The sequence below is a fragment of the Haemaphysalis longicornis genome, unplaced genomic scaffold (assembly GCF_048455015.1).
Source record: "Haemaphysalis longicornis isolate Haplotype H1 unplaced genomic scaffold, Haemaphysalis longicornis Haplotype H1 scaffold_8, whole genome shotgun sequence".
NCBI classification, from domain to species: domain Eukaryota; kingdom Metazoa; phylum Arthropoda; class Arachnida; order Ixodida; family Ixodidae; genus Haemaphysalis; species Haemaphysalis longicornis.
The window spans coordinates 97,643,446-97,659,972 of record NW_027526445.1 but is presented as its reverse complement, the minus strand read 5'-3'; the positions used below and the strand labels follow the sequence as shown (position 1 = coordinate 97,659,972).

The 16,527-nt window shown below is 45.4% G+C and overlaps 1 protein-coding gene across 1 annotated transcript in view; it reads left to right on the top strand.

Moving 5' to 3' along the window:
• The window catches only part of Snky (ubiquitin protein ligase sneaky), a 68,173-nt gene that overhangs the window by 11,442 nt on the left and 40,204 nt on the right, over positions 1–16,527 (top strand). The window contains exons 3-5 of the mRNA XM_077681738.1: positions 5,800–5,983; positions 7,570–7,707; positions 16,289–16,416. Of these exons, the coding sequence (XP_077537864.1) occupies positions 5,800–5,983; positions 7,570–7,707; positions 16,289–16,416 (450 nt within the window). The remainder of the gene's footprint in view (positions 1–5,799; positions 5,984–7,569; positions 7,708–16,288; positions 16,417–16,527) is intronic.

Below are 16,527 nucleotides of genomic sequence, written 5' to 3'. Positions count from 1 at the left end.
TTGTTATTTAATGTAATTATGTTATAAACATTGCCGTGTCGTCTTAAGAACTGTCGTGGTATCTTAACGACATTTTTAGGCACGGGATTCCGGCCCTCGGAAACAGTAGGGAGCATGAATTTGCGTAGTCTCGATTTCCCGTATTTATGCGGTCTACTGTATTCATGGTTGAAGTTCGCAAACTGAATTCACATCGGCGGAGTGGACGGCGCTTGATTAATTGAAAACGTGCTTTCTTTAGATTACAAATACGCCTATTCAATGGCGAACTTCAAACAAGTTAACGGTATAAAAACGAAAACATATTTATTTATTTATTTGAAGTGCTCACCAACAGCACAGGGCCTTCTCGGGTGATGCACCGCATACATAGGTACAAAGAATACGAACAGGCAACATACATGGATACAAGGAATACAAAGGAATACATGGATACAAGGAATACAAACAGTACAAATATGGGCAGCGTATAAATCAGAAATTGGTAAATGTGGAAGTGCAGATAGATATATACAAAAGTGTAGTGTTGTCGAAAGGAGACGCAAACATTTTTGAACGGTAAAGGCTCGGAGGATGTGTCTGGAGTATGCACAGGAGAACGTACGAACATGGCAAGGAACGTACGAACACGTACGAAGATAGGCAAGGTAGTGCTGTATGTGAGGAAACACGAGAGCAGGGAGAGAAGTGCAGGAGCGACCTCTCCACAGCATGCGTATTCAAAATATCATACATTTCAGAGAGCGCTTAAACTGTACCAAATCGCTGCAAAAAACGTCTATAGGAGATGGAAACAGACTGTTATAGGTGAGCTGGCACCGGCTGGCTGGTGCAAAACTCATTGATCTGTCTACATCAAAGCATCCATGCGGCCGTAGTGGTCTGCTTGGCAATCGCAGATGGACAGAGCTTACGAGGCAAGGGCAGTCGAACTTCGAGTGAATACAATTAAACAGAAAAGCCAGGTCGCGCCTGGAGCGCCTCGCTGATAGCTCATCTAAATTCAAGATCTTCAGAAGCTTACCGTGCTCATATCGGCTCATAGGTGAGTGGCAAGAAAACACGGTTCTAGTAAAGCGCTCCTGAATCCTTTCTAGTCGAAGGGAGGGCGAAGGGCTTAAACAATTCAGAATTGCACTAGCAAAGTCGAGCTTGGGAAAAATGAGAGCGCGATACAGTGAAACAAAGCATGAACGGTCAGTGAAATCCCTGGTTGCGCGGGAAATTACGCCAAGCGTACGGAGACAGGAGTTGGTCAGATAGTTCACATGCGCGTTAAAGAGCAGTTTCGCATCCATCATTACGCCCAAATCGCTCACTACGGTAGCGCGTTTTACAGGTTCACCAAGCAGCAAGTACGTAAAAGTGAGCGGGGAAGACTTGCGAGTATATGAAATTACGATGGTTTTCGAGAGGTTAAGTTTTAGATAGTTGCAGTCACACCATGCAGAAACTGCGTTGATATCATTTTGCAGCAGTACACGATCGTAAGGTGGAGAAATAGTGCGAAAGAGCTTCATATCGTCGGCATACTGGGAGAGCGAACAGTGCTTAAAAGCGGGGTGTATGTCATTAACAAAAATATTAAAAAGGAGAGGGCCCAGTGTCGAGCCTTGAGGTACCCCTGAGGTCATCGGGAAGGGCCGGGAAGTAGCGCCTTCGTAACTAACACAATTGGACCTGCCTTTTAAGTAGCTGCCGAACCACTGGCATAACTCAAGGGAAAGACCGTATGCGGACAATTTGCGAAGTAGTAGATCGTGATTAACAATGTCGAAGGCCTTGCTACAGTCAAAATATACTGTATCTACCTGTTGGCGAGACAGCACTGGAGGGCCGATGTCGTTTAGAAAACAGGCAAGATTTGAATCTACCGACCTTCCGGGCATGAAGCCGTGTTGGTTGAAATGAATTAGTGGATGCATAGCTGATAAAAGGTATCGATGCAAGACCTTTTCGAAGACTTTGGAAAATGAGGACAGAAGAGAGATTGGCCTATAGTTTGCTGGGATTGTGGCGCTTCCGGATTTGTGCAAAGGGAAGATGGAACCAATTTTCCAGTCAGTTGGAAAATGTTGCTCAACCAGTGACATACGTATGATGTGACAGAGAAAAGGGGCAAAAACAGCGCAACAGCCCTTCACGATGAAGCAAGTGATGCTGTCACAACCTGCCGACTTTTTCGATGGGAGTTTGCGGATGGCGGACACAACATCGTTTTCGGTTACGTTGGGGATTGGCAATACAGGACCGTGAGAATCGAAATCCAGTTCGCTGCCGCTGTCGTGAGAGGTCGAGTATGTCGAAGAAAAATGACGTGCGAAAAGTTCACACACGCCTTCAGGGTCGGACACAATCTTGTCACCATCCTGAAGGGTTATGCTTTCGCGTGCATGACGTGTGCGGAATTTGACGTACCGTCAAAACTCCCGAGGGGAGTGGGTAAGAGATGTTTCAGAGTAGTCCGTAAACATCTTTTTATCCCGGGCAAGGAGCTTTTTCACTGAGGAGCGCCATTCTCTGAAGCTAGCGAGAGCAGACGGGTCATTGTGGGCCTTAAACAAGCGGTGAAATTGACGTTTTCTTCGAAGCGCGCCTCGGAGCTCATGGCTAAACCAGAATGGAAATTTAGAGGAGCGAATTCGCCGCTTTGGGATATGTTGGTCCGTGAAGTAATGAACAGTTTGGGTTAGCTCCTGGACGGCCACGTCTACACAGGGCGCGTTGTATACAGAGGTCCAGTCTGCGTTGTCGAGCGAGTGGTAGAGAGATGTGTAATCTCCGCGAGCAAAGTCGTGTCTGGGAGTTGAAACGCTGTTGTCGTGCGCCATGCATATGTGGGCTGAGGCTCCGAAAGGAGGGTGCCACGCGTCAACGGCCACAATAGGTTCGGGGAACTGATCGACAACGACAGAGTTAAGGTTTGTGAAAACAGTGTCTAGTACGTTTCCAGCAGGGTTTGGGTGCAAGACGGCAGGCTGGATGTTATTGAAAGAAAAGAAATTAAACAAATGAGCTGCTTTGGACTCTCCGCTGGTATTTTGTGCGGGGTCCCACCAAGAGCCTGGGCAATTAAAGTCGCCAAACAGAAGAATGTTATAGCTTTCAGGTTTAAGTACCTCTGTTAAACCTTGTAGGGCTGAAGCAAACAAAGAATTTTCAAGAGCGGGATGTAAATAGTACACTCCAATAAGAACATTTTTCGCACCTTTAACTTTCACCTCGATCCATAGGCATTCGCTGTAGAGCTCAAGATCTGACCGTCTGACCGCACGGAAATGTTTCTTCAAGGCGATGAGGACTCCACCGCCATACTTTTGCCCTGTCGCAGCATAATTTCGGTCGTTGCGAAAAACGGTGTATTCTTCTGTAAAGTAGTCGGTAGACACAATGTGGTGAGGTAGCCAAGTCTCTGTGATACAGTAGGCATCATAATTATTCAAGACGACGTTATCAAAGAAGGGCTTAGATTTTGTGCGGAGCCCTCGAACATTCTGGTAGTAGAGTGTGAAGCTCATACTGAATTGATGTTGTTAGAGCTAAGCACACGGTCCTCTTTCAGAAACCCTCCAAAAGGGCGGAACAAGCATCCGTTAGGCCAAACTGCAGCATCGTTGAGTGCAGCATAAGAATCGGCACTGGTGCTGATGTGGAAGGATGCGTAGCTGGGATACTTGCTCTTTAGACGCGTGCACACAGCGCTTTCGTCGGTCACAACAGAGTTGAAAAGCCCGAGAACGTCGGGCACAGTGATGTCAGGGTGCAGGCGCGACACAAATAAGGCTTTCCTGGCGGGTCGACGGGGGACACTGGTGATTGCTGAGCTGGTATTCGCTCCGACGGCCACTTCACGCACAGGTCGGCGCGTGTCACCCGGGCGCTCTTTAGCGGGGGAGGCCCAGTTTGTTGTGGCCGGCAGCAGGGAAACAGGCGACGAGGCATTCTCGGGCGCGCAGAGGTTTTTGCGAGTATCCACGGAGAGGGGGGCCCTGGTCAAAGCAGCTTCCGTCGCTTTGTTTCCCGTAGCCGGTGCGAGAGGGGGGTATTGTTGCTTTCTCCTCCCCAGCTCGGAGCGCAGCGCACGCACCTCGTCTTGGAGAGAAGAGATCGCCGCGGCCTGCAGGCTGGAGTTCTTGGCGGCCTCCCTCTGCAGACGGGCGCTCTCCTGACGCAGAGCGTTGACCTCGTCTGTGAGGAGAGAAATCCCCTGAAGCGCGTTGAGAAGAAGCTCGCGTAGCCCCCCGAAGTGGCCGTCAAGGTCGCCCGGCTGGGGAGCGAATGGTTCCTCGTCGCGGGGCGAGGCAACCGAGGGAGCCCCTTCGGTCGGGACGATGTTATCGGAGGGCTTGCGTTGCTCATCACACGCACAACATAAGAATTCGATCTGACCGGATCGCAGGAGTTGTAGCTCCTCGTCGGGCCAAGCAATGCATTTCGAATGGGCGCGTTTGCCGCACGACGTACACCGGAGAGACTTCTGCTTGCTTGTGAGTTTTCGTGAGCAGGCGACGTAGGTATTTTTCTCGGCCGCCATCTTGCGGGAGCTCAGCAGCAGGGAAAGTTAAACGCTCTTGAAATTTTAAAGAATGGGCTCACCGAGCTGATGGAGTTGACGGCGAGTACCGGGCGTCCAGTTCTTTCGATGGAGAGGTTGGCGGCAGGATTTGGGGACGAATTTTTTATTGAAGGCTGTTTTGGTACGGAGCTGATTTGACGTGCGGGCGGTCGTCTTGGCCCCCTGGCGGCCAAGCAGTGGTGACTTTCCAGCCCCTTTCCAGGTATTCTCAAGAACGTCGCATTATTTAGTTTGTACGATTGGCGGTGAAGCAACGTAATCCACAGGCAATAAACATGACTGGGACTGGGTGATTGCTACAAGGCGTCAGGTTCCGTTTGCAGTTAAGAGAATAATAACCATGTTTTAGTGCTTCCCCATACGTTATCACTCGTGCTAAGAGTACGGCACAGTAGCGCAATGTTTTAGTTTTTTTTCCGATTAGTGGCGTTTTTTTTTGTTAATGGGTGCCTTTCGCGAATGGAGTGGAATGGGTCGACTTTGAAATGCTATTTATATCGGACATAACAAAGTTGTGTTTTTTTTTCATGTGCCCTTGCAGGCATCATTTGTGTAGATATTTGTAGCTGCCGGTGTAACAGCTGGGGTATTTTGTGTTGGCTGGTCAGTTATCATACCTCACAAAAGCCATCGTATTGTCTGTCTTCATGTCAGCTTGGGCATCAAAACGTTTGTTACGTTCATTTATGAAGTATGCAAATTTTTTTCGCACCCTCTCCAATCTGGCACCAATATACATATCTCTGCGGACCACGCTCAGAGTGAATTGTTTTCGAGTACCGCAGTACTGCAGAAGGAAACTTATATGTGACATACAATATCGACCAAACGCTATTTCCTCGAACTGTAAAGGGGATAGATTTTTACAGCGACAGCTCCAGTTTGCGTTACCCAAAACGGCCATCCATCGCGTCGCAATGGTCTTGAGGAGCGGACGCGTGGCAGGTGTGACGTGACGCCACGAGATCCGTTGCGGGGAGGCATCGCAACTACTCTCGCTCGCAGCCTGGACGCTGCGGTACGATGTGACCACGAGGGGTTTCACAGCTTCTTCCCAAGCGCTTGTTCCCCCAGTATCGGCATAGATGACGCGCCGGCTGGCATGTCTATGCGTCCGCTTCAGCCATCGGTCGTAATAACCAGCTCACAAGCGTTAAACCAGAACCATTTTTTGTCATCATCGCGTTCTGTAATTCACACTGCATCGTGCTTCACTTGATCAGGTGGGCGCCGACAATGACGAGGCAAAGGCCCTCGAAGCTGACGCGGACTACGTGGACAAGGTTTCCGACGAAGACCTACGTTCCAAGCTCGTGCGCGAGAAGTACGAGGAACTGAAGAAGGAACTTGAACGTGACAAGGAGGTAGAAGCTGACTACGCTAAGAAGCTCGAGCTTCGATGCGAAGGTGACTTACGTTCATGTGCTGGTTCTTTAAAGGAGCCATGAAGAGAAAATACAACTTCGTTTAATTTGAGAGAACTAGGATTCAGTATCTCACTCAGCTCCATTACAGCCCCGAAAGATGTTTTCTGACGAAAAAAAAGCAAGAAGTATTTAAAAACTTTCAAATTTTGCGCCACAGTGACGTGTTATGAGCAAGAATGACGTCATACGGGCCAACAATAAAACGTAATTTTCAGTGCGTTAACTGCACGTTAGCATTCAACTGATGCGGTCAAATGAAACTAGAGGCCCCATTACAGACGTCCAGTCATGTGTCGTCGCGACAGGTCAGTTATGCGGCCGCCAATCGCACAAACAAGGTTCCGTGACGTCATAGAAAAGTTGCGGGAAATTGGCTAGGGGGTCGCGACTGCTTCACACGTTTTCTTTATATCTCCGTTATTTGGTCGAAGATTGCGATGATATTGGTATCATTGTTATCGGGACTAAGCAGTCTTTCTAATAAACCCAACTTGTATTTTGTCTTCATGGCTCCTTTAATGTCAGTTTACGAACTCCCAACCTTTTGCTGTGCGAAAACTGTATTGGGCTGGCACATGGAGGTGAAATGAAAAATACCGGTGGTCGAAAGGTATCGACGGCGGTGTTGTTGAGGGAGCTCATGATTCTCCTGTTTGGCGACTCAGGAGAAACTTTTGAATACCGAGAGATATAGTGCAAACGTACACGAATAGAAAAATACACCATGGAAAATATTCCACACTTTGTTCAGCCTAAAGCAACTTTTTTGTAAATGTGCGTGGGTATGGGTGATATATTGACTAAATGGACGAATGTCCCCGCACAGATCTCAAAACCAAATGTTAATGGCAGTCTCAAATTTGCTCGAACGCTCTTTAAGGAAGAGTGTTCTCACCAAATCTATAGCAGTTGCCAAATTGATTTGATTGATTGTAGGGTTTAACGCGCCGACGCAACGCAGGCGATGAGGCGCGCCGTAGTGGAGGGCTCCGGATTAATTTTGACCACCTGGGGATCCTTAACGTGCGCCGAAATCTCGTACACACGGGCGTTTTTGCTTTTCGCCTCCATCAGAAAAGCGGCCGCCGCGGCCGGGAATCGAACCCGCGACCTCGTGCTCAGCAGCGCAACGCCTTAGGCAGTTGCCAAAGGCGTCGATGTATTGCGAATTTGGGCGATTTCCTATATGTGAAACGCATCCACACACAGAACTTCATAGGCTATTAAAATATTGCTTAACGCTCCCATTTCAGCACATGTTCATTTATTTCCAGTTTACAGGTAACGAATGTCTGTTGTGACGAAAAAACATTTAGAATCTCTAAATTTACCTATTCCCATCAAACGCTCGTGCCTGAATTCTGACGGAGATCGCTGCCATTACATTGGAAGGTAAAAAAATGGGAGAAATGCGCAATGGTTTGCGTAATATGTTTACTTTTTGGTCTTTCTTGAGCTTGCCCACGTTCTAGTGTATAAAGCATTGCGTACTGTAGGCAATTTGTTTAGCTTTTGAGATTATTAAAGTCACCGTAAACGCCGCACCAACCTTCCCTTTTGCCGTAGGTGTTTTTTCTCAGGGCGTTCGTGGCTGTCGCATTGCCTTCAAGAAGGCCGAGGACCGCTGCTTCGAAGCGCTGTCTATTCTTGGATATCTGTTGTGCTGGCCCATGAAACTCACCCTTCTGTGCCACCTAGTGAGCAGTAAGTGCTTTCATCTGTTTGCGTAAAGGTCCCGAATGCATCACTATTGCTAACTGGAGGAATGTTCGTTTGAGGTCACGTCGTCCCTAAATTCATTTTTAAGGGCGGGTGGGAGGCTGTTGGTGTATGCCTTGAAGTGGCGTATGTTACAAAAGGTACCAAAGAGGAGCTAAGTACAAAAGTATAGGCACAGGGCTAACTCTGACAGTTCGCCGTGTTAGTTTCCTCGTAGTAAATTTTGTTGGGACAGTGTTTTCTCTCTGTGAGTTAACAGCTTCCGTGCAAATTAACTCATATGTTACTGGTTGCTGCCAAGGGGAACACGTTGTAGCCGTGAATACGCGTTACCGAATAAAGCAACTAATGCGTTACTGGTTGCTGACAAATAATGGGAACGCGTCGTAGCCGTACGTTATTCCCGAATAAAAATGACGTGCTCCTGCTGCCATTTAAAAAAAAAGTGTAAGCTGCTTTCTATCGCCAGTACGATTTTCTTCCCGTTGTACATACACGACCTTAACTGAAATATTTAACGAGCTCAGTGGATAGAGCAAACAAGAGGTGCACCTAGGAACAAAATTTTGAACTTCGAAAGTTACCACCAATGAAAGCGTGTGATTAAAGGTGTTTTCCGACAGTTTCGCTCGTTTCGACTTGAACAGAATCTTACTATCGACGTCTTAGGCCAATATAAAAAAAGTTAATAACAAACATATATCTTCTTTCGTATATTTTTACGTTCATACGTGCCTCACTAATTAGGAAATAGCAAAGCATGACAGTCTCCACCCCAGGTGACAGGATATAACTAACGAAACTTTCGAAGTTAATACATGTAAGGTAGTTTACATACGGGAATACAATATTAAGAGGATTGATCATGCTGTACAGAATGGAGGCAGCCTGAAAGCAATGAAGAGGCGTTTAGGCATGGGAAAAAATCAGACGTATGCACTTAAAGGCAAGCAAGGCAATGTAATAAGATATATAGATAAAATAATTATAGCAGCCGAGGAGTTCTATTGAGATATTTGCAGTAGCCACGACATCTAGGATAATACGGAACGGGGAAGTTGTTCAGAGGAGGTAAACGTCCCACCAGTAACGAATAAAGAAGTAATGAAGGGTTTGAAAGAAATGCAAGGAGGCAAGTCACCTGGTGAAGATCAGAGAAAAGCTGATCTCATGAAGGATTGCGGGGAAATTGTACTAGATAAACAGGCAAGCCTGTATAAGCAATGCGTAATGACCGGGAGTGTAGCGGAATCTTGGAAGAACAAACAAATAAATAAACGTCATCTTAATCCATGAGAAAGGTGACGCGGAGGACCTGAAAAATTACAAAACGTATTGCTGTCGGCCCTGCAGGCATGAGTCAAGCTAGGCCAAATGTTTTCCTCGATTACCGTATTGTGCAAGCTTTCTAGTAAGAAGGGCATGGTCAATTACGTCGAACACCTTACTGAAGTCAACATAGAGACTTCAGTATACAAGTTATGCTTAATGCTTGCTATGTTGTTTTCCTTTAGGGTCAATAATGCCATCTCTGTGGATCTTCCAGCCTGAAAACCGAATTGAGACTCAGAAGTTTTTTTTTTTCCACCATCTAAGTTTGTTAATCGGGATAATATATTTTTTAAGCCCTTTTGAAAAGACGGGTAGAACAGAGATTGCTCTGTAATTTATAGCATTGTTCGCTCTCTCTCCCTTTGTATATAACTGATATTCTGGCCCTTTTCGTACCTTCGGGAGAAAGGCAAGACTCAACTGCGAAGTTAAAGATGTCAGCAATTGGGGAAGTCATAAATATGAAGACATATTTAACAGGTACAACTGGACTGTTATCAATATCGAGTGACTTATTATTTCGCAATATCATAAACATATTGTGGATTTCATGTTCGTCTGTTGGTTTAAGAATGATACTCCGGAAACTCTGCTGATCTGGTGGGCAATTATTTGGTACGTTTATATTAACGAAGTGATCATTTCTGTAGTCCGCAAGTTCTGTGCTTTTAAGTTCATGGTTGCCAACAGTTAACACATCTACAGCGGACCTATTAGTATTACGACCGAGGACATCGTTTATCGTCTTCCAGGCAACATCAGGGGGTTGACGAGTAATATGCCCAAAGATATGTTGAAAATATTTTTGTTAGAACGCTGCAACTCTGTGCTGAGGTGATTTCTGAAACGTTTAAGCTGTTTGAGCTTTGCTTCTGAGGGCGTTTGCAAAAAATAAGTATAGAGAAGATTTTTACTTTTTATGATATCTATGTGTTCTTAAGTCACCCAAGGCTTCCGTATCGTTTTCGATACCTTCAATGCTGTGAACAAAAAATGTGAGTAATAGCGTACAAAGGGTCGGGTAAACTCATTGTACGCATTATTCATATTTAGTTTGGGAAACACAGACGCACAGTCATGGTTCATGACGTCTTTTAAAATAGTTTTAGCCTGCCTTAAGTGACCCGCTGAAGGATTAAAGGCACAGATCGAGCATGTTTTTAAATACAAAAGACAGGACAGTGATCACTCAAATGCGATGCTACTGTCACAGCACTGAAGACGGCAGCTTAAATACAGTAAAAGCGCGGTAATTCGAACTCAATTAATTCGAACTTCAGGTTAATTTCAGCACACGCTTTAGCTCCGGCACTGCCTTGTATATTTGAATGGGGGAAAACTCCGGATAATTCGAACGCGTCGGTGTCCAGAACGGTTAGTTCGAACTCGGAACCCCTGGTTTCCCTAGCTCCTCGCAGAAGAAGTCGGCCAAGAGGGATTACAATGTGCTGCAGTTCCAAACCAAACCAAATTTACTGGAGATGCAAAACAAACAAACAGAAAAACAACAGCGTGGTGGGCGCGCTACGCTCCTGCAACAGCTTTTTTCGCTTATACAGAGGGCGCCACGCTACCGGTGCAGTGCCCTGAAGCGCGCCATTATTATTTAAGAAACATTATTAACAAAATCACCTGCCAAAAACGTGTAGTAGCACCTAATAAGTCCAGAGGTGGCTTCCTTGTGTTGGTGCGATTTCCATTAATTCTAGCGCCCGCCCGCTAATCCGAACTCCGCTTAAGTGGAACAATTTTACGTTCCCCTTCTAGGTCGAATTAACGAGCTTTTACTGTAGTGGTGAAAAGCAAGTCAAGTGCAAAATAAGTATATTGTGTGAATCTTGTTGCCGTGCTGATTGAGTTTACGAAACCAAATGAAGAAATTACAGCTTTGAATTGTCGAACACACCGATCTTGGTCCAAGTATCCAAGTTAAAATCCCACCCACAAATTAGGTTATAATTCCTCGTGCTTGCGAAATCTAAAAACTGTTCGTAAAAATCTAGAGAGTGAAGAACACTCCCTGTCGTATGGTTGTAATTTGCTTTTGGCCTAACAAGGTACTTCATAATCATCCGTAACTCGTGAGAATTCGGATAGTATTTCACATTTTTTTCATGACTAACATAAATAGCCACTCCACATCTTCGCTTGTTCGCACGATTTACGTAAAAAGTATTATAGCCTGGTAAATATAAAATTTTAGAATGGCTTTGGTACCAGGTTACCAAAAACACCATTATGGTGCACTGAAATGAAAATAGGTCTAAAGATGCAGCAGCGGAATCCTCTTTATTACTAACAGAACGTATAATAATGCGTAGGACCGATTCACATGACAAATCCTGAAGTTCAACTTCGTGTGGCAGGCAGATATTGTTGTAGTTAATCGTGTACTTAACGGTTTTGGACAGAAGCGCAGTTCTGTTCAGGGCCCTGCAGCTGATCTGCACCGCTTCAGCATGCGCTGCGCTTGGTGTACTGGTATGCTTCTTCGCACGGATCTTGCCGAGATCGTTTTCCTGCGTTATCGACATAATGGGCGAGTCATGACTTCCTTCGCAAATATCTTTGCATTGAACATCCAGAAGCTTTTTCAGTGGTGTTCGTGTTTCCTTTTGACGGCCATGGTGAACAGTTTCTTTTGTGCGGGGCAAAGATGTTTGTTAACATATTCCGGTGGGGTGTTTTCAATCCTGAGGTCAGTGTTCGTTAGCCGAGTTTTTTTTGCTTTCGTCAGCACAGTGTCGTGTTTTGTGCATGACTTGAATAGGACAATAATGTAAAACCTATCAGCGTTGCTACTAGGAACACGGTTTCAAGCCTAAATATTAGCGTGATCGATCGGCTCGTTTATCGCACTGCCAACTTTTGAGAGGATTTCAGTGGCGGATTCATCGTCGTTTCTGATTACACCTTGTCTGATTATCTCCAGTTTAGCTTTCCTAGAGTACTGCTCCATGTGAACACTGGAAACACTGGCGCAAACACTGGAGACACTCGCGGAAACACTGCTACGGCAAACACTGGCGCGGACATTGGTGCGGCTTCATTTGTAGGTAGAAAATAACAATTATGTAAAAAAACTGTTACCCAATTTGGGGATCACGCGCGCCGTTGTGGAGTGCTCCGGATTAATTTCGACCACCTGTAGATCTTTAAATTGCGCCGAAATCTCGTACACACGGGCGTTTTTGCTTTTCGCCTCTATCAGAAAAGCAGCCGCAGCGGACGGTAATCGAACCCGCGTCCTCGTGCTCAGCAGCGAAACTGGTACCCGATTTTCCTGATAGCATTTGCGTCGGGCAAGAAGTAATACCACCGTACATTTCTACCTCCACTGCACTGTTCCTAACTTTCTTCGCAATAAGTGGTGGTGATATTTTGGTCTGATGGAAGGCTCCGGAGGGCCGATCGCACGTGATATTTTCCAAAATTTCGGCAAGAAAGCAGCTTGGGTATTCATTGTGGCGAGTGCAGTCAAAAATTTTCTGGAGATACGGAGCATGCTCTAACACCATGCGGGCGTCTCCTTAATCTTCATTCCGTGCGTGTGTTCTTAACAAAAAATGGTGGCGGCGTGGCAGCCGTCCGATATGTACACGTGTGAATGTACTAAATAAAAAGAAAAGAAAGTGTATGCTCCGTTTAGCCCTTCTCGGAAATATTGAGCTAATTAAACTTGATAGGACTACAGTTTTATCCTATCAGACACACGTGCGGCTGACTGTTCCTCAGTAGCCTTGGGATGCAACTGTAATGGCTAGGAAGTGCCAGCGGCAAGTTATAAAACCGCAGTTGATAAAACAGCAGCTGATCGTAAAGTGTGATAAGGGAATGCTGTGAAACATCCTTCTATTAATTGGTTGGTTGAGCAGTCCAACGTCATACAATTTGTTCCTGCATACTTCAGATAAATCACGAGATAGATTTGCTGTCTGTGACCCCCCTTCTCCCATAGAAGCCCACGCATTGACAGCAGGCTGGATTTCACAAATATTTACAAATACAGTGTGAACAAATCTATTCAGATAAAATTTAAAACTGGAAGTAATGACAGAGTCGTTTTAGCTTACAAGTGCGCTACTACTTTTTACGAAATATCTGCGTTATATTGAGAGCCACACAGAAATGCTGAGGAGGTTGGCTTTGATGAAAAGCGTATTCTGATGACCAGGCATAAAACGAAGAAATCCCGAGGAGCCGTTCATATGCACCTTAGCGCCTGTAAAGACGTGTAGCTGGTCTTCTCCTGCACTGTGTGTTTCAACGCATAACGTTTTTTTGCGCTGAGAGAAAATTCACACCGAGGGTTTCACCTGGTTATTGGCCCTTTTAAAGAACTCTGGGAAATTTTTACCACCACCCCTCTTCCTCCCTTTTGTGTGAAGTGATTTTGTACCGAAGTTGAACAAAAGGTAGCTCGGGGAAAGCAGTGACCAGGTGATACCAAACGAGATATATATTACCACCGACGTTTCCGAAATCTCGGTTTTTTGAGCATAAAATTACCAAACCTTATGTGTAAATGGCATTTACTTTGACGCAGACGTTGTGGCTAGTTGGTGTTGACCTATTTTCTGTTTCAGCCAACACCAATTCAAAGGAGCACGAACAAAAGCACACAAACAGGACGCCCATGAACCGGGTGTCTCTTGTCTGCGTTTATTGATATGCAACTCATAACCTTCATGTTTCAATGATGTTTCGTAGTGGAAGCTTTCGATAGCCTACGCCGCCGTTACGGTGTCGTATTTGGTTTTCTGTTTAGCCGTGTACAGATTCCTTCCTGCGGTGGTCGATGTCCATCCGCCTGCGGATCATATCGACACGGAAATTTTCCGTCTCCGGTTTTTCGGAAATATTCTGTTACTTTCCATTCAATGTAGGTATCTTATAAAAACATCAGACTCAAATGGCCGCTAAGATGATTCTACATTATCCCAAGTTTATTCTACGATGACCTTACAATCATTCTGTTAGGTTGATCTACATATAATAATTGGTTAGCTCACAGTGCCATTGTAAACTTTCGAAAATCCCTATCTGCATCAATAGACGACCTATGTAGGAAATACGGTTGCAGAAAATGGCTGCGAATCTTAATAACTAAAACTACCCCGAAGCAAACGATATGAACATTAGCCGCTAAGGCGACTGTAACATTATACGGGCGAAAAATAGCGCTTTAACTAAGACGAAGAAATCAATTCCCCAAAACTAACGCTCTGCAAGTTGGGTTTGTAAATTCCTTTCTTTATCCTCGTTTAGCGATGTTGATTTTGTCATATTCCGCAGAACCTACAAACCCAGGTTTAGAAATTAGATTTATATTCCCTTTAGTTTGATCTAGTTTCCATATTTCCATATATTATAATGAAGCTGCAAGTGTTGTGGAATTCGCTTCTGCTGTCAATACATGAGCTTTCACGGCAGCTAAGCGGACCGCGCCATGTCTCACAGCTCGAATAAAACTATACACCTTCCAAGTTCTGTTCAAGTAATTACAAGGAAGTGTGGTGAACACGAAATTACAAACAAACCTGCTTGTTCCGCCCATAGATGCATGTATTTATGTAAAACGCAGTACACGTACGCTGCTCAGCCATCTTCACAAAGGAGAAGGGCTCATGAATTTTTTTAGTCACTTAACTATGAACCACTGCGCTACCTCCCTAATAAGCATAAAAGAACAAATCATGCCAACCCAACTTTGATGGATAATAACCTGGCTACGCACTTGGATACGTACATTTATTTGAACTACACAGTGCAAAAAAAGACCAGGGGCAAAAGACGAGAGACTACAAACCAGCGCTGGCTTCCAAACGATGTCAATGAAAGGAAACACACACATAAATATACATTCTATCGCAACGTCATGGCAGATGCCACTGCTAGGAAACAGCCACGTGTACAAAACACATGGATCCCACTGTCGGCAGACAGTGAAACAAGTATCCAGGAAAATAAGACAAACCGACCAGTCATGGGAAAATTCTCAATTGGGTGCCCAAATAAAAAACCTCTTTTTTGAAAATAGAATGGACGGTGCACCTCTGCACTTATCTCTTTCGCTTGCTATTACAGCTGCCTAGGTAATCTCGCCGGGTAAGTGCGTGACCATGACGGCTGACAAGACACTCGGTATGCTACCTGCCTGGTCACATGAGCGACAATGCCGGCTGACATTGGCATCCAAAACGCTTCTCCTTTGGTATCATGCACCCGCAACCGGCCATTCAGACAGCGGCTCGTCTGCCTTATGTAATTCTTACCGCATGAATAAGGTATCTTGCACGCCAGGGTTTGACGAGTGACTTGTCAGCCATCATGGTCATGCACTTACCCGAAAGTATATTGAGGCAGCTGTAATAGCAAGTGAAGGAGATAAGTGCATAAGTGCCCCGTTCATTCTATTATAAAAAATGAGATACCTATTTGGGCACTCCATTGTGAAGTTTGCATGACTGATCGTTTTGTCTTATTTTCCTTGTTACTTGTTTCAATGTCTGCCAACAGCGAGTTTTATTGTTTTCTACACGTGGCTGTTTTGCAGCTGTGGTATCTGTCATGATTTTTCGATAGAATTTATAGGTAGTATTCATTAAAATGTGTAACTGTCAACTTCTTCACTTGGCAACACTGGAAACAGCCACAGCCATTTCGACGCACCACGGAGATGGTGCGGCTTGGGTACTGCGCCCGCACCCCGAAGAAGAAAAAAACGCCGGCGTGCGCTGTCTGCTCCGTTTCAACCGGATTCTCAACGGTGGTGTCAACAGAGTTGCTATTAATCACACTCACATTGGGCTCGAGGCAATGAGCTAGAGTTTGTTAAAGTGCAACACAGTCATGTGCTTAGCCCGGACAAGTACCACGATCCCGCGGAGCACGGCGTGACGAGTGACGGCGGACTCACACAGTTGCCTGAATGCGCGGCTCGCTAGTGAATACAAGCAATATTTTGCGTGTTTTCTTTAAATAAAATTAGTCGGAAGTCAGCGCTTGTTTGTAGTCCATCTTCTTTTGTCCCTGGTCGTTTTTGGTGCTCTGCAGCTCAAGAATTACCAAATGGCCGGAACCACCACGCTTTAAAATTTATTTCAAGACAGCTTTTTTAACTGTTTGATAGTTTCATTCGAAAAGATGGAGTTAAGGTAGCCATTTTAAGTGTTGCGCTAAGCCTGCCAGGCGAAGTAGGCAATCGAGTGTTTGTTTATTTTCCCCTTGCTAGCTTTCCTCGGAAAAAGAACATGCGATGGACTCGAGCCAATCAACGCTGGTTTCGGCCAGAGCATCAACGCCATGGAAGCAGTCAAGCGGGAATTTGACGCCAACTTCAAAGTCAACGTTCAGTACAAGGTCAGTTGATGATGCGCATGGGCTCTGAGAACTATTCGAACCTACCTTAGCGCTATGGGATATTCTTTATCGCTGCAACAAACGCCATAAGAGTTCAGCTCTGGCCACAAG